The 24,547-nt window shown below is 36.3% G+C and overlaps 1 protein-coding gene across 2 annotated transcripts; it reads left to right on the top strand.

The window, feature by feature from the left end:
• Nucleotides 1-88: 88 nt before the first annotated feature.
• NBN (nibrin) lies at nucleotides 89-23,020 on the top strand. 2 transcript variants are annotated; one of them, XM_018911315.3, is made up of 16 exons: nucleotides 89-250; nucleotides 2,014-2,147; nucleotides 3,711-3,856; nucleotides 5,121-5,280; nucleotides 5,694-5,797; nucleotides 10,543-10,660; nucleotides 10,928-11,118; nucleotides 12,205-12,305; nucleotides 13,757-13,898; nucleotides 14,331-14,591; nucleotides 14,867-15,335; nucleotides 17,546-17,617; nucleotides 18,823-18,978; nucleotides 19,986-20,099; nucleotides 21,066-21,115; nucleotides 22,820-23,020. In XM_018911315.3, exons 1-16 carry the CDS (start codon nucleotides 220-222, stop codon nucleotides 22,848-22,850), a joined length of 2,280 nt encoding a protein of 759 aa, XP_018766860.3. In that variant the 5' UTR covers nucleotides 89-219; the 3' UTR covers nucleotides 22,851-23,020. The 2 variants fall into 2 exon arrangements, with proteins under 2 accessions (XP_018766860.3, XP_030091788.2); XM_030235928.2 differs by having other exon boundaries at nucleotides 17,546-17,635.
• The last annotated feature ends 1,527 nt before the right edge of the window (nucleotides 23,021-24,547 follow it).

The following is a 24,547-nucleotide window of genomic DNA, read 5'->3' as shown; positions in this document are numbered from 1 at the left end:
CACGCGCGCGGGCCCACCGCTGCAGCGGTAGCGCAAGGCCAGTAGGTGGCACCCTCGCTTGCGTCCCTCCCCTTCGGCCCCGCCCCAGTCCCGGCCGCGGCCCGGCCCCGCCCCGCGGCCTGGCGCGCGGGATCGCGGTGGCAGTGAAAGATCCGGGGATTTTCTCTCCCCGGCCCGGCCTTATCCGGGTTGCTGGGGGCTTCCGGGCGGTGCTCCGGGATGTGGAAGCTGGTGCCCGCCACGGGAAAAGGTGAGGGAACGCCAGATACCTCGGCCGCTCCGGCGGGCTGGGCCCGGGCACCGCGGGCCCCTCCCCGCCCCGACCGTCGCGTGCGCGGGGGTGTTGCCCTGTTGGCTTCCATAGGGCTGGCTCCAGCCGGGCGGGAGTGTTGGCTTCCATAGAGCTGGCTCCAGTCGGGCGTGCTTCCATGTTGGCTTCCATAGGGCTGGCTCCGGCCGGGCGTGCCTCCGTGTTGGTTTCTATAGGGCTGGCTCCAGCCGGGCAGGCGCGTTGGCTTCCATAGAGCTCGCTCCGGCCGGGCGTGTCCCGGCTGCTTCGGGCCGATGGTGGTCGAAGTCCTTCCTAATCTCTCGGGGCGTTCATCCTCGGCGAAGCCTCCGTATTTCTCTGGAGCGCTGCCGACCACAGCGCCTGTTAAACCTAGTAGAGCTTTTTTTCGAACCTGTGTGGGATGTCTTACGTGCTGCAGGTTAAAGAGTCCTGCTTTAAAATACCTGGAGAGTTGAACTCTGAGGCAGCAACCTCAGAAACGATATGTGTAACTTGTGTTGATGTTTCAAGGACCAGGTGTTGAACTTCATGGCGTTTCTTGCATGAAGAGTTTTGAAACTAAATCCCCTCTATACTTTACTTTGTTTTCTTGTCTATAGGAGCTTTAATAATAGGTATCATATAATACATTAATAGGTATCATATAATACATTTAATAATAGGTATAATATAATATATATTCCTTCTAAGTGCTTGTAAGGAACAGACTTAACATAACTGCATCTGCTCTATTTCCTTTTTCACTGGGAGGAAATTTTGGATGTTTGATTTATTTCCTGGTGGATACAGCACCTAATCATGTTGAAATGAACTGATTTAGCTCTTACTGCCTGGAAAGCTCTTGAGTGAATCAAAACACTCTTCATTCTATTCAGAATTATCATTTCTGCACAGTTCATATTTGGAAAGTTTTTTGCCAGGGTTGATAACTGGAATCTATCTTTACATACTGATATCTATCAAGGAACATTTTTGTTTCTGTTGACCAGTGGTAGCACACCTTTGGGAGAGAGTCAAGCCATTCACTGGGAAGCCACCATGCGGTCCAGGTGACAGGTACAAAGCATAAGCTAAAGCATAAGCATTGGTCAGAGGCTGAGCTTACTGTCAATTTGTTTTACATGAAGATCTGCTTACGTTCAATAGGAGGACATTTTCCTCTGAACCTCTTAATCAGTTATGTGAATAAATAATATAACCTCAGAAATTATGTATCCTTACAAAGATGTTTTAGAAAACCTATCTTAAATTGTGGTTTTTTGTTTTTTTGGTTTTTTTTTTTTTGGTCTAGTTACACTTAATCTTCAAGAAAGTATTGGTAAAAATATGTCGTCCTTGAAAAAATTGTGCTGCCGCTTTTGAAACTGCTTTGTTTATTGTAAAATGTATCCTTTTATAATGGACAGAGCAATGGAGCAAGAAAGGAAGAGGTTTTGTCTGTAAGCTAAATGGATAATTCTAATCAGAATCACAGAATTCAGAGTCACAGAATATTCTAAGTTGGAAGGATCATTGAGTCCAGTTCTTAAGTGAATGGCACACATGGGGATAAAACCCACAACCTTGGCATTATTGGTACCTTGCTCTGACCATAAATGATGCATGGCAAAGCTGAGATTCAGATGTACTACAGACTTCTCAGTGTCTCTCCCATGTGCTTTGGGTATTTTGCTGGGTTTTTTTCCTAAATTGGTATCTTTCTGTCTCTTGTTGGTTTCCAGGAGAGCCATACCGGCTTTTAAGCGGTGTAGAATATGTAGTTGGACGCAGGAACTCTGCAATTTTAATTCAGGATGATCAGTCCATCAGTCGAAGTCACGCAGTTCTGACCGTAAATCAGCCTGAAACAAGCCCTGTAAGTAGCCACCATTTTACTGCATTACCAATGCACTGTGGGGATAATTCAGGCTGCCATGACCATGCATACTCTCATTTATCTCTCACCAGCTTTATGCTTGGAGTAGAACCATTGATCACCTGTATTTTTTTTTTTAAATCTTGAAATTTATTTTTTGTTCACCTTAGGTTTTTTTGCTTTCGTTGAGGAATTTTGTGGCATAATTTTAGTAGTTCAAACTTCCTTTTATCCCAGAGTGAGGATTCACTTGGAATTTGTATAAAAATAATCATAGCAGGAAAATCATGCAATTAAGTTTAATTACACAGACAAATTTTAGGTTCTAGGAAGTTCCTTCAGTTGTTTTACTGAAGGAACTTCCTAGAAGTTCCTGTTTTACTTAGTTTCTGTTTCATTTCACATCATTAATTCTGTATTTGCTTCAGGCATGGAAAAGAAAAATGTACCAAGGCGAATTAGCAATCAGCAATTTACTGTCACTAAGTGTTGTGACAGTTATGGATGTTTTGAAGCCAGTCAGCAGAAATTTCGTTTATGTAACCTTTATGTAGTGTTTAAAATAAAACATGTAAAATATATTTGTCCCTTTAATACTGCAACTACTGAGTGAGTCCAGTGGAGGGCTATGAAGATAATGAGGGGACAGGAGCACCTCAGTTGTGAGAAAAGGCTGAGGGATCTGGGCCTGCTCAGCCTAGAGAAGAGACAACTGAGAAGGGACCTCATCAGTCTCTGGAACACAGAAAGTCCCACCTGAACACGAGTGAGAACTTTGCTGTGAGGATGACTCAGCACTGGAACAGAATGCCCAGACGGGTTATGAGTCTCTACTCTGGATGCTCCAAAGGAGCCTGGAGACAATCCTGAGTAGTGTTCTATAAGGAAACCTGCTTCAACAGGCAGCTTGGATTAGGTCACCTCCAGTGGTCTCTTCACACCTTACCCATTCTGTGTAGTAGCATATAACTGCATGGCAGAATTTCATAAAAACAAGCTGTCAGAGTTCTCATTGGCTTGTGAGCCACTTTGGAAATCTGACAGTATCAAATCTCTTCTCAAGAGATGCTGGTGTCTCCGTGTCCTGCAGCTGGGGGAAGACTAGCATTCCTCATGGAAGGAAGCACAAGAAAGTGCTCTCAGGTGACCTTAGTCTTTTTCTTGCTATTCAGCCCAATGCCCAGGATAGAACTGAGCAGTAGATAAAAACATAATAAATCTCAGAGCCTTGCTAAATTGCACTAGCTCAGGCTTTGGGCTAATGACTGCCTGCTATGCACAGTGTCCAGAAAGACGAAGTGCTCTCTCCAAAAATACTAAGTTTAAGAAACACAAAAGTTCTAAAGCTAAAAACATGTATATTTTCTCTAATTCCTCTACAAAATCCAGAAGATAAATAATTACATATAGCAAGCCTCGTTGTCCAAAGTCCTTATTTAAGATGATATTTTGTGGGCTGCTTCTTATTTATCCATTGATTTGATTCACAGTGATAGTAACTTGTTTCTGATAAAGCTGTCTCATTCTGATAAATTATAATGGCTTATTTATGTTTATTTTCAGAGTCAGTCTCCCTCAGTACCTATATTAACAGTAAGAGATACATCCAAATATGGTACTTTCGTTAATGGATCAAAACTCAATGGTACTTCAGTATCTTTGAAGTCTGGTGACAGAATCAACTTTGGAGTCTTTGAGAGCAAGTTTAGGTAAGTGTTTTGATTATAAATATCAAGTAAAAATTAATTTTTTGGAAGAATATTTTAGCACATCATGCAACTTCGCAAGTGATACAGCAATGATTAATTTTTAGAAAGCAAAGGAGGTAAGTAGCATTTTGCCTGTGTTCCACCCTTGCTTCTGAAATAGTTTTATATTTTTACATAATTTATTTTAACACTAGGAGATTAAAATTGTAGATAAGAAAGCATTGGCATTTTAGGAGGTGATATGTCATGTACAGTGAGTATTTTCAGGCTCTTTTAGACAAAGAACAGAATCCTACACCAAATGAGAAGAAGGGAGGAAGGTTTAGAGTTTGTTGGAGCCCTTGTTAGAATGTAATGAGAAAAGAACTGATATTGCAGGAGAATGTGAACCCAACTTGACTTTTTTCCAAATTTACCATGGTAGCCAGTGCTATCTGTTTATTTACAAGAAGAACTTATAAAAATGAAGTAGCAGATAAATAGAAAAAGTCTAATGACCATTAAAATCAATGTTAATGTTACCAGAAGGTGGCTTTGTGCCTTAAAATTTTATTCAGCTTTATCAATGCTGCTGGTGTTACTTTTTGTTAGAAAAAACTTGGCATTCTCCTCCAATTAATGCAATAAATTATTTTTTAATCTCTTAGGTAAACATACCTGAAACATGATACAGGAATCATACCACGAGACCAGATTCATCATGGATATTGTAGCAGAAAGTCTACAAAGTAGACAAAAATTTAAATAAAATAAAAATGAAATCATTTTTTATAGGGAATTTGATATGGAAGATCTAAAATACATATCAAGGATTATGGTCAAGGATAATGGAAATGTTAGGAAGCTTACTTGAAATTGCATTTTATGACACTTCTATTTTTAAGTATTGATCTTTTGGCAGCCTGTGCTGTTGAACATACTTCTGCTTTTGGAGGGGCACACTCAAAATTCTTTTGATATTCCCAGACCTTGCACTATTCTTGAGGCACTAATTCTATGAGATGTCTGTAAAAGAGCCGCAAGTCCATAGAAATATTTCAGACATCAGGTCAAATTGTCATTAATTTTTCTGAACAAAAATTAATATTTTGTTTCTTCAGGAAATTTTAAAGCAGGAAGATTTTACTTTGATCTTGATTAGACTATGGGTCTTTTATTTTTTTCCTTCAGATTTCCATGAGCTACAAATAGTTAAGTCAGCTCTGTTCATCTTAATGATTGGCTGAATTTACTTAAGCAATTCTCTTTTACTTGCTCTTTGCAGAGTGGAATATGAACCTTTGGTTGTCTGCTCTTCGTGTTTAGATGTAGCTCAGAAAAATGCTTTAAATCAAGCCATCCAGCAGCTTGGAGGCCTTGTAGTGAATGAATGGACAGAAGAATGTACCCACCTTGTAATGGTATCAGTAAAAGTTACTGTTAAGGTATGTTGAGCTTTTGCCTGTTGATAGCATTGTTTTGCAGTTTTCCTGTGACTGCTAATTAAATACTAGACCTGTTCAAGATTTTTTCTCTACAAAACTGTAGTCAGCTCTTCTTTTTCCAAGTTTAGAAGCTATGTATGTCAACAGGAGATTGAAGGGAAAGAAATCAAAAAAGCCAGTTTTGAAGACTTAGTGATTTTCATCAGTTGCCTTCTGCATTTTAATAACTTTAATCAAGACACCAATTAAAAGCTAGGCTGTTAAAAGCAAAACAATCCTAGAAGCACAAACCAGTATTGTTTTATTTGTTTGGTACTTTTCACATCTTAGATCTTAAAAAAGCTAATGTCAGTTGAACCATATTCTATTTGAACTTTTTCTATGCAGTAAATTTGTGTTTTCTGGTTTTTCAGACTATATGTGCTTTGATTTGTGCTCGACCAATTATAAAACCAGAGTTTTTTTCTGAATTAATCAGAGCTGTTCAGTCCAGACAACAGTTGCCAAATCATGAAAGGTAAGTTGCCAAATCATCTTTTTTACTGTTGCAGAATGAAATTTATGGGAGTTAGGTTATCAGATAAATACACATTTATCTGATGATTTTTTACATAATATGCAATTCATAGTAATTTTATTTGTGAAGTAATGCTTAATATGATTAACATTTTAATATTCCAGCAATTTTATTGTTCTCATCTCTAGAGTTATAAAATGAGCTCTGGAATTCACTCTATACTTAGAGATGTTACTGTCTCTGAAAAGGAGCTTGTTTGTTGGTATTTAAATGTGGCTTCAAACGCTTCTGGGAATTGATATATAAAAATAAAGAAATTACAGTTTTATAAAAGAAATTGCATGAAGTTTATTTTGTTACATGGAGGTATTTTTCCAGTGCTGTTAGTTACTGAGTTTACAGTAAACTTTGGTCAGAACACAGTTAGCCTGACCCTTGAATTCTCTAAAATAGAAGAGGTTTTTAATTATCTGTTGAGAGATGAAGTGAGACTAATATGTGTTGGCTTTCACTAAATGCAAATAAAATATTCATTGTTTTCATGGTTAAATTAACTTCAAAAGGGAATTCTGAATTTGGAATCAATAAATACTGCAGAAAGCTCTTCTGGTTATTTTCTCAATGTGAAAAAATGTAAAATAGTCACAATATCGTATGTGAAAATTTAATCTGAGCCATATTGCTACTCATTTTATCTTGAAAAGGGAGACATTTGTGTTTTATTTGGGGGTTATAGTTGTTGGTTTTTTATTGTATGAACACGTGGTTTATACAGGTAAGAAGTTCCCGCTATGTATATACATTCATATGGCCATAAATATGCATTTATGTTAGGAAATGGCAATTTATTTTCTTTAATAGTGGTAGTAGCCATTGGTAGAATAGTTTGAAGACTGAGGCTGGGTAGATAGTAAACCAGGTTCTGGTGCACACATAAAAATAAAATAGAAATAGAAACAAAACAAGAGAAATAGAAAGAAAACAAGAGGATTCACAATAAACTGTGCTTGAGATGTAGAAAAATATATTTCACAGAACATGACACTACCTTCTTACAAAAATACAGATGCCATTCTGGAGCAATTGGTAGGAAATACTCCTTAGTTTCTAAGATGCTGCTTAACCCTGATGTTAGCAGGGTTTATGTAATATGTCAAATCAGTCATCTGTGAGTGGCTTAAAACTCATTTGTTCTTCAGTTTCAGAAGAAAAGGAGAATCTGAATGAATTGTAACCTTCCCTTCTACTTAAACTTCTGCATTGTTTTCCGAGGATGTAAGAAAACTAAACAAACTATTTAGTACTCTCTGAAATACTTTCCTGTGAGGTTTTTTTTTCTTTTGTAGTACAAGTCACACAAGCCATCAAAAGCTAGTGATTGGTTTTACAACTTGAAATTTGTTTGGTGGAATATTACCTGGTGGTAATGCTGCTGTTCCTGTCTGTTACAGGAACAAGCAAACAGTGTCTTTGTCTTGCAGCCAGGATGTGTGTCCATTTAATACAGAAGTGACAGTATAACTGGCTTTTAAGTGTGTAGCAGTGTGATGTCACAGTTTGTCTCAGGTATCCCTGTCCTTTCCCAGGTGCCAATCACCTCTCCTCTCCCCACCCTGACCCCTGCTGGGTGCTGTATGTCAATCTTGGCATTCCAGAAGGGCATGGAGTGATTGGCAGAGTTCAAAAGATGCCTTGCATTCCTGGGGTCCACTGGCCCACCCAGGTGTCCATTGCACCTGAGACCTGCCCGCCCTGCACCCGGTTGGTGGGATCCCTACTCCCTTCCCCGGGCTTAAAAGACCCAGCAACTACGCGGGTTTGGGAATTTCTGTTAGAGCTGTTATGGGATTCAGAAGCCTGCCATCTGTATAAACTCTGGATCGAAACTCTGGTAGAATCCACTCCTTTCCTTCACCTCGCCTTAAAGCATCTGCACAGAGGTAACACCGGGGCTTTGCATGTCTGAACTTGTCTCCAGGCCAGCTGCAGCATCCACCAGTCAGAGGTGTCTCTGAGGTGGAAACACCGCAGTTGCTGCCTTTCGGTCAAGCAGCAGAGGCTGGTCAAGCTGGACAAGTCCCATCTGGATATATATTGGTAAATATTCCAATATAAGTGCTCCCTGAAAAAGGAGCAGATAGATATGTTTACCTTTCTAAAATATTTTTGCTGACTTTTAAGATGCTGAAGGCTACAAGGTAGTGACATCAGCAGTATACACATTATGTAACTTTCAGAGAGAGTTCTGCATCAAGCTAAATGTAACTGCTGATTTAATATACAGATCTATGTTTAAAATAATTGCTGTATTTTAAATAGATCATGTTTTTGAGGTGTAGCTTGTGGAAGGATGCTGAAAATTTACTTAGCAACTATTTTCATTAAACTTCCAAAAATACTTGCAACTTCGACTGGGAATCTCTATTGTGCATCGTAGCTAGAGCTGACCTGAGCTGGTATAGCCACAGGACACCAGACAGCTTGGGGCAATACTGGTTTGGGTGTGAAACAGGAAAAGCATATTGAGCTAGCAATACTGGGTGACACTGCTAATTAAATCTTTACTATTATTGTAGAGCTGGTCCGTCCCCAAAAGCCTAGGGAAACATTATCTTAAACAGAAAAAAATAATTAAAGTGTGTTTGTTTACCGTAAGCCTTCATGTAATGGTAAACCTGCAGTTCCCATATGAATGTGAGACTTGAGTTTTTCATGGTGTTACCCCAGTCCTCTGGTACTCTCTGACAACCTATGCAAGGAAGAACAATAACTGAAGATTTTACAAATGGCTGCATGAGTGCAGTCCTGTGTGAAATGTCTTTTATTACTGCAGCCCAGTGTCAGTGGGGCTTTGAAAAAGAAGAAAAGTAACAGAGTTTTTAACAGAAACTCACCAAGAATCATAATCTATGTGTTGAGAGATTCAAAGTTATAGGTGATCTTTTCAAGATAAAGTTGTTACTATTAAAAGCTTATGAGGCCAAATATGAGGAGCACTTCAGAATTCTGACTGCAAAAGACTGTTGCCTATTGAGCTTAGATCAGCATTGAGTGAGAGTTTATAAGGAAAATCAGAGGTTGTTTTTTTGGGAGACAATCATAATTTAAAGTTGTATGCTGAAGTTAAAAGATGGAGATTTTAAAATATATTTATAAAGAAACTAGAGTCTAGTTTCAAAGTAGTGAAAACTGTTGTTTTTTCTATTTTTACTTGTCCTTTCATCTTTAAAGATGACTTTGTCCCTTGTATTTATCTTAGGTTAATAACTGTCTCTAGAGAATCTGTTATCAGAAATCTTCTGGCATAATAACTAAAGTCAGAATTGCCCTTCTTCTGCTTGAAATTAGTAGGCTTGATCATATCTATTCAATTTCAGTGCAACTACGTATCTGTAAACAGATTTGAATGGGCTGCTGAAATAGATCAAATACCTTTCAAAATCTGGTGGATTTAGGTTGCTTAATTTTCATTGTGTACATAAAGGTTGAAGAATTGATTGTGAAGAACACGCAAGAATGAAGATTATTTAAAAGCATCTGTAACTATATAGCCTATTCATAACACGTTTTAGCCTATCATTATTGAATTGCATATTTGGATGAAGTAGAAAATTTATGTGCCTATTTTTGTGTTCTGCTTTAAATATAGGTTTATTTTTTGTGTTTGAAGGATGTTTTTCTGTTTACATATGGTTGATTTTTTTCCGAAACATCAGTATTTCGGCATTTCATATGTTTCTTCCTTAGAATCTTCCAGTCTTTGCTGTTAAACTGATTTTTTTTTGATGTGTTTCTTTTTGGTTTTTTTTCCTGAATAGTAGTATGGAAAGGATACATAATCAGCTATCAGAATAAAGATAAGTAGTTCTGTTATCAGCCAAACTATGTACATAAACAGCTATTTGGGTAAATATTTGGTATAATTTGGTTAAAATTGACCTGTAGTTTCCATCCTTTCTAACATATGCCTATACCTTGCTCTGTCAGAATTGCTGTAGTGCAGTGAAAATGTGGCTAAAAGATCTTGTAAGTATCCTGAAATTATTGGTTAGATGCATGTCCTAACTCCAGAGGCTTTTCATGCTCTGGGCAGGCCATCATCAACTGGAGCTGAGGTCACAAGCTGTGATATAATTTAGGGTTTCAGGATAGTTTTATTTTTGCCTAATATGTTTCCCAGCTAAACTTTTGCTCACTTTCCCTGTATCGGACAAAATAATAGAGAATCTGCAGAGTGAATCCTTTCAGTTCTCAATCCCACCAGCAAGGAAAGTGTACTTGTCTGATGTCACTTTGTAGGCTGTTCTCGAGTGTGGTGGTACACAATTTGACACAGTAGAAGAGAATGAGGGGTAACTGTCCACACATGGAGGGTAGAGCAAGCAAGATGACTAATTTTGTGTGGAGTTTTACTGTTGTCTAGAGTAAGTGCAGAAGGAAGTTGCAATCTCATTTGTCTGTATTGTTAGTAAGAATGTGGATGTGTGTACAGCAGTTTGGGTGATTGCATTCCTTAAAGTGTTTTCTTAGTAACTGAAGTAGGAAGTCTTGGTGTTGCCTTTGATGTTGAGAAATTGGGGGCTCTGTTTCTTCTTAACAATCTCTTGAAAATTATTTATGTAAGTAGTTTTAACAGAGAAATGCAGGATTTTAACTTCAGAACTTTACTCTGAAAGAGAAAGGACTGTGAGTCAAGACTGATAAGTGAATCTGAATTTTGTAACTTTCATTTTCTGTTCTTGCAGCTTTTATCCTCCAGTTGATGAGCCTTCCATTGGCAGTGGAAACTTGGATTTATCTGAGCATCGTGAAAGGAAAAAAATATTCAGTGGAAAAACTTTTGTATTTCTAACTGCCAAGCAGGTAATCAGGCTTTTCATTGCAAAAATATTGTGGGGGTAGCTAAATTCAGACTTGTTCACTCTGAAATCACATTCATTCTGGGTTCTTCAGGAAAGAAGGATTTCTGTGTATTTATCCTATAGTACAGTGGCCTAAGCAAGATAAAATGTAGAACATATTTCATCTGCAGTAGTGCATCAGTGAGAAGCACTACACTGATCGTTCTGTATTCTGATACCTCTGAATTGACTGCATTCTAAGTTAGTTTTTTTTGCATTCTCTTTTTAGCACAAGAAACTGGGTCCAGCAGTTGTTCTTGGAGGAGGGGAAGTAAAGTTGATGACAGAAGGAAGAAAAGAAATGTCTTTACTACTTTCTCCTGAAGTTTGTGTAGTTGATGTGGGTTTGGCAAACTCTCAGATCTCAGGATCTGACTCTATGACAAACTGGACTGATTCCATTCTGACTGACTTGGAAAGGTGCAGCATTGTTCTCTTGTACAGTGGCAGGGTAATTTCAGAACTTCTGCAGAGACCTGGTCATGGTGTTTACATACATGTTTAAGCAGGAGGCTGCTTATAAAGAGGGCATTTTTACATTGTTCTAAGTATTTAGCAAAGTAACTAAAACTTCTTCAAGCAGTAAAGAAAGAACTTGGCAGTTCTGTGAGGATTTGATGGAATTCCTGCTTTCTTCTTTTTTATTATATTTTTGTAGAACTCAGTTCTACAGAAATTCATTATAATGAAGCTGCTTTAAAGTTGCAGACAGCAAATAGTTTATCTTCTACTATTTAAAAGAAGTTAAAATTAATATATTTTAAGAATTCAAAATAGATAATTTATGATATTTCATTGATTATATGTAATTTCATCAAAAGGAGAGGAGATGAGATGGCACCTTGAGGTCATGTGGTTCACTGTTGTATAATTATTTGTACTGTGTTTGAAGAACAGCTTCTGTTTAATGAAAATTACTTTTTGTTTTGGTGGTAGGTTTTGTTTGAGAGGGCAGGCTGCATATATTATAAATGTTAGGATTATCATTATGCCATTTTATTTAAACAATGAGACAAAATCTCAATCCTAACATGTAAACCTAGATCCCCTAAATTTTCCTGCTGGTAGAGAAGACAGGACTTAATCTCTCCTCATGACTGTAGTACAGAAGATTTGTGGGGGGGAAGGGTTCCTGACTTGTAAGAAGTGGTCAGATCTTTTGAGTCTCTTTTCACGCATTTTTGAATCAGAGGTAGAGCATAGTAGGTTATACGCCCAAAAATCAGGAAACAAGAGATGTATGGGCCAGATTACTGGAGCTAGACAGTGGCTACAGCAGCAGGAAACATGGGAGTTCATACATATAGGACATGGCTGTAATGAAGGATCATTGTGCTGACTTACTGTATTGGGAAAAACGGTCGTGTTCTTTGGAGGCAGATTTTTTTTTTTTGGAGGAAGAATGGAACGTTTTGTACTTTGCCATACCTGTGGTCATTTGCCTGTTCATCTTTGACTCTGTACTGAAAAAGTTTTTTTTGTTTTTTTTAATTTTTATATTAACAGCAAGAATCTTAGGGCTATTCCAGAGGCAGAAATTGGATTGGCAGTTATCTTCATGTCTACAGAAAAATACTGCAACCCTCAAAAGCAGCCTGCTTCCAAAGGTAATTGGAAGAAGGGTAGTAATAAGTTAACAGCCTCAAAGAGGCAGTATTTCGTTTTGTGTAGGAGTATCAGTTATGATGTTCAAGTTGTTCTGTTTTGCAAGACTACTAAAAAGGAGTGACATTCTATGAAAAATGTATACATCTCCTAAGAGGTAATTGGTTTTTAATGGTCTTGCAGTAAATTGCAGTGAAAATTATATGACTCTTAGATGTAAATAAAAAAGAGGATCTAAAACTAGCCTAAAAGGCAGTCACACAGAGGAGTGACCTTGAAAGGAAAGGTAATTTAAGAATATCTGAAGGTCATATTTTTAGTGACCACTGAATTCATATGTATGTGGTAGTTTGAATTCCATGCTATTCTGTCTTTTCATAAAGACTGGGGTAATGAGGAGGAAATTAAAGATGAATTTCAGAAATCAGGAGAATAAGAATGGAAATAATTTTTTAAGGCTTGAATTTTTTTCTTTTTTGCCCTTTGCTCTAAACAGAAGTTGCTTTAGGAAAATACAGACACTTCCTGCACAGTTCAAAACTAAAAATAATCTTTCCATAAGTTAAGACAATGAGACATGATCACCGCATTTGCTGAAGTAGTAGTTTGGGAGTGGACATTCCAAGTTTTGACTTGAAGCTTCTATTTGCTAATGTGGTAATAACAAAAGTCAGAGACAGAGAGAGACAGATTTTTTTTTTCTCTTTTCATGCCTCTTCATATTATTCTGTATTTTGTTGCTATGAAATTTTCAGAATTATGTTTTATAGATTCTGGTTTGTTGTATCAGGTAGAAAATCCTACCATTATTTTAAAAATAAAAGAAAAATACCCCTAAGTTTGTATTTACATGCAGGAACATTACTTGCTTGAAAATATATTTTGAATAAAGACATATATGCAATGCTGGCAGAGATGCTGATTCTTGTTTCCAGTCTGAACAGTTTAACTGCGTAAAAGTTGTCTGAAATTGTGTAAACAGACTGTATATCAGAATTTAAAGGGAGCAGTGTTTAAAATTGAAAAAGCCTGGATCCCAGATACAATAATCACATTAGAAATCATCATACAGAAGTAAATATAAGGAATTTTGTGATCTGACATTTTTACATGATCTATATATTTTATTTTTTGCATAAAATATATGCCACATGGTTTTTTTCAGTACATTGTGTACATACTGGTATATGATTTCTCCTTATGTTTCATTTTTATTTAAGCAGAATTTCATTACTTAATCAGTAGAATATGTAACTAAATCTGAATTCCAGAATATGGTTCTTTAGAACTATTTCTGTCAGTTTTTTTAAAATAAATAAATCTGCTTATTTTTTAACGAGAACCACTTTAATATCATTTTACATAGATCTCACGTGATCAGGTAGTAATGCGCAATAGCACATGCAAAGAAACACAGATTTTATATGAATCTTCTGATTCTTCTCTTGTTTAGGTCTTGCAGCTGTACCTGAAAGTTCTGCATCAGCTGTCGTAGGCCGAGCCATTTCGCAGAGTCTGGCTGTGGATGAAACCGTAATGCCAACTGCTGCAGATAGCAGCCCCTTATACATAGCTGATACAGAGGAGCAGACATGGTAAAGTATTCATGGCAATTTCTAAGCTAATACTTGCAAATAAAGCAGTCTTTTATGGCAGAGGAACTGTATCATTGCCATGGGGAAAGATATACAGGGTTAGAAATGTCATTCACTAAATTGCTGTCACTTGACTGCAGTGAGATAATTTCTGCTTTTGAGTACTAGATTACAGAAGGCATCCCATAGGATTTATATGACTTTCAAATGCACAGGTAGTTACTGCATATCTGTCTTGGCTGTCTGAACTATTAAAAAGCTTCAAGCCATTTCAGAATTATAAAAATGTACTGATTGTAGCAGATTTCACAGTTTTTTTATACAAGTTTATTGAAAGGACAGGTGTAGCCTTTTTAAAAGTGTGTCTCTGATTCAATGTATCTCTGGTAGCCTCCTGTGTGTCATTTAGTATTTCTTTCCTCTCTTATCTAGTATGGAGATAGAGAATACTTCCCAGGTGCATAGACAAAGGAAAATGGCTTTCCAGGATACAACTGGAAAGAAAAACAGTGGCACAAGTGGCAGTGTAAATGCAGGAGCATCGATACCTAGAGGGAACAGAACATCTGCATTCAGTCAAAGAAGTCAGCCTGTCTCACCGTCTAAAATTCCAGAAGCTGGCAAGCCTCGTGAAAGTGCTGCACGTCACCAATCGAACTCAATTACAAATTACTTCCAGGTTTCTAGAAAAAGGTATGTTGAAATGTTTGTGACATTACTTCCCTTATTGGCATTTTCATGGTCTTTCTGGAAAATTTTAACTCAAGCAATGTACTTTAAATTTGACATGTACTTATAAAGGTAATTTTTAGATCAAATTCCTGGAATGGAAAGTTTTTCCTCAAGGGTACTGTAAATTTTACAATGCAGTCCCTAAAACACCAGAAGCTGTTATGATGTGGGTACAGCTAATCATACTCAAAAACACTTTTGTAATTTCTTTCTTTTGTAATTTATTTCTGGCTAAGGGAAAGAACTGAAGAAGAAGAAACATCTGTACCCAAAATAGCAAAATTGGAGGAAAGGTCATCATCTCTTCCCAAGTGCACTGAATCCACAACTTCATTGATCTGCAACAGTGAAGCAAAACAGCATCAAAAGAAAAATAACATCCTCGACGCAAACCCAAATTTTGCAGAAGACAGGGGTATAAAGCCTATGAGGGAAAGTGTCAAACTAACAAGTGATAGAACAGACACTGAAACCACTTCTAGTGAAAATCGTGCACCAAAAAAGAGAAAGGAATTAGATGATTTTTCTAAAGATGCAGAAGCACTAGAAATTGTGTTTGGAAGTGGAGATATAGACTGGGAAGATCAAATTGCAGATCATGACCAGGAAGCTCAAAGAAGTAAACGAAAAAAACAGTGTTTGGAAGCCATAGGAAGCAGGATTCCAGAAGTAAATGTAAATCAGCAAGAGGAGAATAAAGCATTGGTAAGTTTTATATTCTTCTCAGGTGCCTAATCTTGAAATCTGCAACTTTGTTAGAAGGATGCAATTAACTCCTTTAAGGGGGAGGTTGCCTGCATACAGAAAGTGTAAAATTTGTAAAATTTGTTTGCTTAAATCTCATACATCAATTTTTAGTTCAGAATGATTCATCTTTTACATGTGAACATTGCAGTTTTACACCTGCCTAAATTTTGCAGAAGACAGGGGTATAAAGCCTATGAGGCAAAGTGTAAAACTAACAAGTGATAGAACAGACACTAAAACCACTTCTAGTGAAAATCATGCACCAAAAAAGAGAAAGGAATTAGATGATTTATCTAAAGATGCAGAAGCACTAGAAATTGTGTTTGGAAGTGGAGATATAGACTGGAAAGATCAAATTGCCGCTCATGACCAGGAAGCTCAAAGAAGTAAATGAAAAAAACAATGTTTTCTCATTCTTTTGGGCATTTTTTTCTTTGTGTATTGAAAGCTGCCTGAAATTCTGAACTTTTCCTATTTTTTTTACTTTATATACTGTAAGTAGAATCGGAGAATATATTCCTGGTCCAAGAAAAGTTTCTCATACTGCTTGTTGCTGTGTTAATTATAATATTGTTATTTATACTAAGATAGTACTCAATTATATTTTTGTAATTAATTTTCTAAAGAAACTTCTAGTTGATCTCTTCTATTGAATACCACAGTAGTGTTCAACATCTTTTGAGTCTTTGGTACTGTATGAAAGATTATTAAAATTCCTGCATGAGAAATTTTAAACCAAAACCAACAAAACAACAGCAAAACCAAAACACAGCTTGTGTTTTTGTGATTATTTTTTTGTTTTTGTTTTTGACACTAAGGAAATTTTCTAAGAGGTATGAAGAAAACAATACACCTTGGGTTAACAGTGGTCACTTTGTTGAAAAAAAAAAAAGCAGGTTAATAAAGGAAAACAATGTTGAGAGGTGTAGAGTATTAACAATACAATAGGAATAAGAGAATGAGGTTTTTTTTGCTGTTTATTTAGAATATATATTTTAATGCTTACTGTCCAGTCCATTTACAGTGTAGGCAGTGTTTAAGTGTTTAAAAGTTTCAATGCATGATTAACTGGAATTTGCAAGATTCTTTGGACCACAGAATTAGTAATTGTGCATCCTTAGGTCAGAGCAGCTTGACACCTGGTTGATGCTTTACTGGAGTTTGCTTCTGGCAAAGTGTGAACTTCATTATAATGCTCTTTTTTCTGTGTGTTACTAACAGGCAAACTTTAAAAGACAAGTCCTATAATTTAGAGAATTTTGTTTCTTGCTTTTTATCCTATCAGGCAATAGGTACTTCTTATTAGGTCTGAGCATACTGACAGACTAAAATTGGTGCTTGCAATAGTCTATTGAAATTTGTTCCTTGGTGCTTGGAAAGTTTTTCTAGTCTAACTTCTTGTCGGGATTCTGAAGGAGAAAAATAATCTTATGTGCAACTAACCTGCTAATTTCTCAGATAAATATGCACTTAAAGATTTCTGCTGAAAAGAAGTCTTTTCATAGTTTAATAATGACCTACTTTATTCAAGTAAAATACATTTCCAGTGGACTGGGAAGGAGATTTCATGATAAACCTCCCCAGGCAAATTTGATAACTATTTTTTCCAAGTATAGATGCACCTTATGTATCTGGCAAGACAAAGAATGTAATTGACTCAAAACCTACAAGGTGCATAAAGCTGATTTGGTATTTTATCAACCATTGAAAATAATTTATGTGATACAAATCTAGTTTTAAACTATAGGACATAATCAGCCTGCAGAACACTTTCTTGTGCTGATAATGAAATGTCCTTTCTACACATACGTACATTTCAAATATCAAATTGAAAATGTTACTTTTTATATTCAAAAGATTTTACAGTTTTCCAGAACCTGACAGAACTTTGAAGATTGTACAAATGGACAAAACTTCCTAGTGTATAAGGAAGAAAGAAAAAACAAGTGAAGTAGTAGTGATGTTTTAATGGAGGAAAATCTCCAATGATTGTTACAGGGTACATAAAATCATAAAAAAAATAAAGTATGGGGCAATTGATTTCCTGTCTAAAAATTTATATTGATTTGAATATGTTTATTCTACCATAAAGAGCAGAAAACAATTTTATGTAATTAAATTTCCATTTCATTTCAGTTGTATATTTAAAATAATTTTTAATCAAATAGAAAGAAGAGGAACTTGGATCAGTTCTATCTTCAGAAATGAAAAGTAATATCAAGCAAGAGTCTCCAGTGTTGGTAAGGAACCAGCTAATTGTAAGTTTGAACAGCAAACTTTAAGAAGCATTACAAAAGCACATAAAAATTTTGCTCTTCATAACATAGTATTTTTAGATCCTGTTTCAGGATAAAGGAGGTTTGGAGGATTGTACTCCTTAACATAATCATATGTAAAATTGAATAATGCAGTCCAGCTTGTAGATTGTGAAGAAAATTAGGTAATCTGTGTGCTTCTGTAACGGCATTTGGGTGGTTACTTAGAGGTGACTGAAACTACATATCATTGTATTAATTCTTCGATGTGGTTAATAGTTGTACTGATGATTTTATTAGATTACATCCCTGGCAGGTCTTTAAGCAGTAATCTTGTCTTCTGTAAGATCATAACTAAAATGGAAGAGATGGAGCATTGGGAAAAGAGATGTCATATACAGTGATTAACAGTAGATAGCATGCTAACTTTTTGTAGGTGAGATGAAGGAAGGAAGGAGAGGATAATTGCTTGGAGTGGCAGTGACGAAGAGGAAAGGGAGACTAGGCTGAAATGAAACTAAAATAAAAAATTCTGAAGAGAGTGTAGCCAGTCAACAAGGGACAGAATAATACCATTTCACCTACATACAAAAACAAACGCAAGAAGAGGGAATGATGAGCAGGTATACCAAAGTGCAGGGTCAGCTCAGATTAAAGGACTTATAGTTATATTTTACTATAAAGCAGCTCTACTGCAGCTGGGCTGAGTGTCCTTGAACATAGTTTAATGGAACTTGTGAGCTTGTCCTGCCTCAGACATCCTTTGGAATCCACACAGACGTAGCCCCAGGCAGCAGAGTGTGCATGCAAACTTGTTGATGTATGAGCATTCTCATGGACAAGAAAAATTTGATAAATTCATCAAATTCGTCTTACAGCCCTAAAGTTGGGCAGATATCTGTAGGCTGGAACTGAGCTGAAGATGTTCAGCTTTGTCTGCCATGGAGCATTTAAATACATACTTAAACACAAACAAAACAAATTTACTCTATTCATGGTATATAAGGAGGCTGAGAAGTTTGTACATCATCTTAGCTTCTAGCCCTGCTGCTGCTTTCCCTCACTGTTCTGTAATCCTAACTTTTGGTTAGCTCTGCTCTACAGATAATTTCTCTACAGTTTGTACTGTCAGATATGCTGTATGTCTGTTAACACACTTGAATGTTTCTTCCCTTTTCTTCCCACATAAGAACCACAGCAAAATGCAAGATGACTCCAGCAATCTTCCTAGCAGGCTTCTGTTGACAGAGTTCAGATCACTGGTTGTCAGCCATCCAAGACAGAACAGTCATCTCTCTGGAAATAACAGCTATGGGGGAAAGAAAAACTTCAAAATGTTCAAAAAGGTTGGTGTGTTTTTTGAATGGTCACAAGATGGCACTATTGAAAAATACTAAAAACTGTTGCCTTCAGATTGTAGAAATATGTTGCTAAAGATTGTTTTAGAAATTAATAATAACTAAAGAAAGAAACACTTTAAATACCATATTATACTGTAAACAGTATTTTGTTAATTGCCTGAAGAAGTATCAGGTTGACAAAGGCTTACCTTGTGCTAGATTATTTAGATACTTGTACTCCCTATTCCAAGCTGTTACTTGGAATAAGTTGTTGAGTGATAGCTACCATAACTTCAGGTTGTACTTCCAAAAGTTAGCACTTCCACTTCTCCAAAGACCTATATATACAGCATAGACTGATTCAGAATCTTCCTTTTTAACTAATAAATCTTGGATTTCTAAATAGAACTAAATCTGTATCAGACAAAAGTAAGATGATTGCTTGCTTGGGTTCTGAAGACAATTGCAAAATGATTCTTCGTGTTCAGTGTAAAAGTATCACTTCAAGTTATATTAAAAATAAAATAAAAAGTAAAATCATATGGTATGAGATGACTAGAAATGCATTTCAGTAAGATACTATGTATAGAATGTGATCACATAATACTACTTCCTGAGAGTATGCTCTCATTTTTAGATTATGTTTTAATTTTCTGATAATAGTTTTTTTTCTACTGTTTTGTAACAGATGATTATGCAGTCTGACAATAAATATAAAGTGATTTTTACTGATATTTCAAACTCCGTTTAATGCATTCTGCAATTTATTTATTATATTTAACTTACCAGATGTATTTTTGTTTGTTTCTTTTGGTAAAAGGAGGGAGTTAATAGCTTTCTGTAAATGCTTTTTTAACTTCAGTCACTTTTAAATATGATCTTTGAATGTTAATCAAAGAAAGACTGCCTGCCTTTCTTCTGTGATGTCTGAATAGACTTTCTGAATTTGTTAAAATAGATCTTTTATTTGCACTGTGCTTGCCTTGTAGTTGTAAGAATTTATTGTCCAACAGGTAGCTTACCCTGGGGCAGGTCAACTTCCACACATTATTGGAGGATCAGATTTGATTGCTCACCATGCTAAAAAGAATTCAGAGCTAGAAGACTGGTTAAGGCAAGAAATGGAGGTAAGAAATTAGTTTTTAAACATGATCAAATAAAGACTTGAGCAATGTAAGTGGTCATACCAACCTGTGATCGTTACTGGAGTACTTCAGGATTTTATTTTTTAAATTAAACCTCAGCTGGTTATTTGTCCATGCATGCTCATGGGAGCATGTACAGTAGTGAAGTTACAGAATGTCAGAGGTCAGTGGTAACACTCATCTTTTTCTGGTTATTTAATTTCATTTTGCATGCAACTCTCATGTAATCAGAAATATTTATAGAAAGCAAAATCAGTAGCCTAAATGAGAACAATCTTTGGATGAGTTAAATAAGCGCTGTGTAAACTTGTGACTTGTGAAAATGTGACAGGAAGCTAGAAAGAATTTCTGTATGGCTGACTGTGTCCAAATAATTGTACGGTGCAGTTGATATTCTAGTCTTGAATGGAACAGGAAATGCATGAGTAAAACTTTATTGCAGTATACTGAAGAGATGTAGTAAGAATAAATTTAATATTTTTTCTTTTGTGCGCCTCTTTAGATCTAAAAGTCCTGAAAAAGCACTTATCATGGCAGTTCTTTCCCTAAAAATACTTACTGATGAGTCATATGGTTTCCAAAGCCTGATTGAGATGCAGTTGCATCAACACTTCTTATCTCATTTTTTTAGCCCTGAATATAGATAATGTTAATTAAAATTCCTCTTATACACAAATAATCAGATTAAAAAAAATATTTTTATTATGGTGCTTAAACATGTTTCTGACCAAAATTGATACCTTTCACAAACTATTCCATTTCATTAGTTGTTAGCAGTAGCCAAATTTGGGTAGTGAAATAATTTGTCTAATGTGAATATACACTAAATGGAGTACTTAGAGAAAACTTAATTCTTTGGGGAAAACTGTGTTAGTGCAGGAATATTGTTTTTCTATATGGCTCATTAGAATTATCCTTAACTATCAAATATTAAATCAACTTTCTCAGGAACAGAACCGACACGCAAGAGAGGAATCACTTGCTGATGATCTCTTTAGGTAAGAGTGTTATGTTTGTACTTAGAAAAATACGTATTTTTGCATCACATCTTTTTTTGACAAATTCTGATTTTGTAAAAGATTACTTTGAGTATTCTTTACAAAATTTCACATATTCTCATATATAGAATGTAGTCAAAGTGGTTCAGCATTTTCTTTGGGGAGAAAAACCAACCTATTCAGGCTTCATTTAACATGTAAAATGGGAGGAGGTGAGGTGGAGGAGCTAACATGACAAGATGTTCATGACTGTCAGCGTCTCTGTAGCCAGTCACAGACAGGGTTGAAGCTGCTGTTGTTCTGATGTGAGATTTCCATCATGTATCATCTCCTACTCCTTTCAGCTGTAGTGCCTAATAAGGAGTTGGGCATGGTTTTAAGGGGCAGATTTTAGAATCTGCTTTAACTCCCCACTTCTCCCCTGCCCATAGAAGAATAGATAGAATCCATATCCAATCCATAGATTCTTCCATAGAATTTGCTGTCCAGAAGACATTTAAGTGTTAGAATGATCATGTTACAATGCTATAACAATAAAATCAAATAACTGTTCTGAGAGTTAATACAGGGACTTCATTTTGTTTTCCAAAAACTTCATTACTTTCTGTTTTTTATGTGAAGAAACAAATGACCAGTGTTTGACTTTTCACCTCTCATGAATTTGACTAACACCAAAAGTTTGCATTCGGGTAGAGAAATGTATGTGATGAAGAAGGATTTTTTTTTCCTGAATCACTGTCAAACAAACATGATACTAACATAGCAATCCATGTTAGAGCCATTCAGAAAATCCTACTGCATTAAAATTTGCTCTGTTCATTAACAGTTAATAATAGAGCATTTCTTTTAAAGGGTGTACATTTAATTTTTGAAGTCTGAGTTGTATAGCAACAACAGTGACTTCTTACACCTTTCTAGATACATGGTGATGTAATTTTGCTCACAAGTTGTCACATTTTTCTGTCTAAGCATAAAGTCTTGATGAATGAAAGGAGAATTAGTGAAAGTAAAACTGCCTGATCATTCAGTTGTGTCTGTAAGTTATTAATGCATGAATACAAAACACGTCAGAATTTCAAAGAAATGACAGGAGTTTGGGAGATGAAGCACAAATGGAGAAGGCCAAGGGATAGCAGTGTCAAGTAGAGTCAGACTATAAGCATGTTACAGCAAATCAGGTAACTATTTAGTATATCCAGAAAGTAGCTCTAAATTTCTAACAGTCAATCAGAAGGGCAAGATAGGGTGAGGATCTGTGGTGGGAGTAGGGAGCAGCAGAAAGGTTTTGTCTGAATGAGTTGTGGCCAAATGTACGTCAGCATAAACATACAGGGCCCCTTTTCCCTCCCTCCTCTTTTGTTTTTTGTGGTGTCCTTTTCCAGTTAAGAGCTTAGTGCTGGGACATAAAAGGCTTGGAAAAGCTTGTTCATGCATCAGATTTAAAGGTTGTACATTATGAAATCTGAAAATTTCAGTAAGAGTTATCTTAAGTTCATACAGAGGTTCTTCTACCTTATGCATCCTTCATTCCAATAGTAGTAACTATAGTTAATTATAGGGGTGTAGTCAGGGAAAGGACTGAGCACTGGCTATTCCCCTGTTAGGAATATATAATAAAGCTGTTTGCATCACACTGTATATCTATATAAACTTTGAATATGCTTGTTTTACTTATTTGTGGCAAATTTGATTTTTTTCTTGCAGATATGATCCTAATGTGAAAAGAAGAAGATAAATTGTTACCTGGATTTACAGTGTTTCTCTGGCAAAACCTGCTTTCTTTTCCTTAGGTTTCCTGGTTACAGTGTGTATGATGTTCCTGTATATGACCATTTGAATATCTCTTATTGTAAGATATGTTTTCTAAGTCTTGCTTTTATTAAAGAAAAAGAAAAGTTCCTTTCACTGCTTGGTACTTAAAGATTGCACCATTGTCAAGACCTGCCCATTAGTTACTTCAGAGTGATGCTCAGTAAAATATTGTAGATACTTTGGATTTCATTTTAGGCTATTTCTAATGTTTGGTTATCAGTACTGTTTTGGGAAAAAAAAGGAAGTTAGCATCAGGCTATTTTTTCTTTTTTTAGAAAGGCTTTGTTGGGAATTATCTTAAGAATTGAAAATCTGTTGAGGCTGAGATGCAACTGGTATTTGATCATGATATGATATGGTTGATATGATCATTATATGATTCATAATGAACCACTTCTCTGTGGTTCATTTTATAGAGCATATGCTATTGTTACTGGTACAGAATATCTTGGAACTGAAAAAACCAGCTTCTTTTTCTCTTGCTTAAACATATTTTAATTTGCACTTTTAAATCAGTGTGGTTGAATGTTCATTTGTTAAAACTTACTTCCAAGCCAGACAAAGTCTTAAACAGCTGTTACACTTCATTTGGAGTTATATGACCCATTTCTTTGTCTCATAGCCATGAGACACTTTTTGCAACTGTGTAAACATCACTGTGTAAAAATACAGTCTTCAAAATAGTTTGATTGACAGGGAAAGCTGTGAAACAATTACCTGTTTGTGGATTAGGAGAGCTCATCTTAATGATCTGAGAATTGCAATTCCTGAGATTACCCAGGAAGTACAGTGAGAAAAACTTTCCAGACTTCCTGCTCAGGTGTATGAAGTCTGTCTCACATACGGATTATGATGGACAGATATCACATACAGATTAAGATGGACAGTAGCTCTATTGCAACCTATTTCAAGGGAGAGGATCACCTTCCTCATGTGAGGAAGTAATCTGGTTGATGTAATTGAATTGACACAAACAGAATCACTCCCTCTGCCAAGAGCTCTGAGCATACCATCAGCATGAGCTGCCCCATTTGAAGCCGCTCCGTTGTGTATCAGATCTGAGGAGCAGCATTGTGAGATCTGTGCATGTCAGGATAGCAAATGTGCTGAAGTCATCATGGTTGCAACTTGCATAAAATATTTGGCCTTCCAAAGCCAATGTTTTCTTGGGTCTGTCTTGGTATCTTCTTGCTGGTCAGCAGTGTCCAGAGTGATACAGAAAGTGCAGCTCAATACTTCTGGGCTCCACAAAAGCTGTGAGAGTGTTTGCATCAGGGCACATCAAATCTTATCCACCAAACACCTTTCAAAATACTTAAACAGTTCTTAAGCAGTTGAAATTCTTTCTGGAGGAGATGTACTGACTGTTCTATCCTCAGGTGAGTTTTTCTGCTGTCGCTGTGAAAATTTCCAGGTTTTCCGGCTGAGGACCTACTGATCCAACAGTTCTTCTAGACTGCTGACATTCTGGATTGTTGTTACTAAATTCAAACTAATAGTTTGGATAGCAGAGTATCAATGAACAAGATTTTCCAAGATTCTTCAGAAAGGTTGTATTTACAGTTGTAAAAAACAGCTGGAGAATTTCTGGGACAAGACATGCAATGTACAGGGGCCTTC

Source organism: Serinus canaria, chromosome 2 (assembly GCF_022539315.1).
Source record: "Serinus canaria isolate serCan28SL12 chromosome 2, serCan2020, whole genome shotgun sequence".
In the NCBI taxonomy this organism is placed as follows: Eukaryota; Metazoa; Chordata; class Aves; order Passeriformes; family Fringillidae; genus Serinus; species Serinus canaria.
Note: the sequence above shows the minus strand (reverse complement) of the source record. Positions and strands in the feature narration are given on the sequence as shown.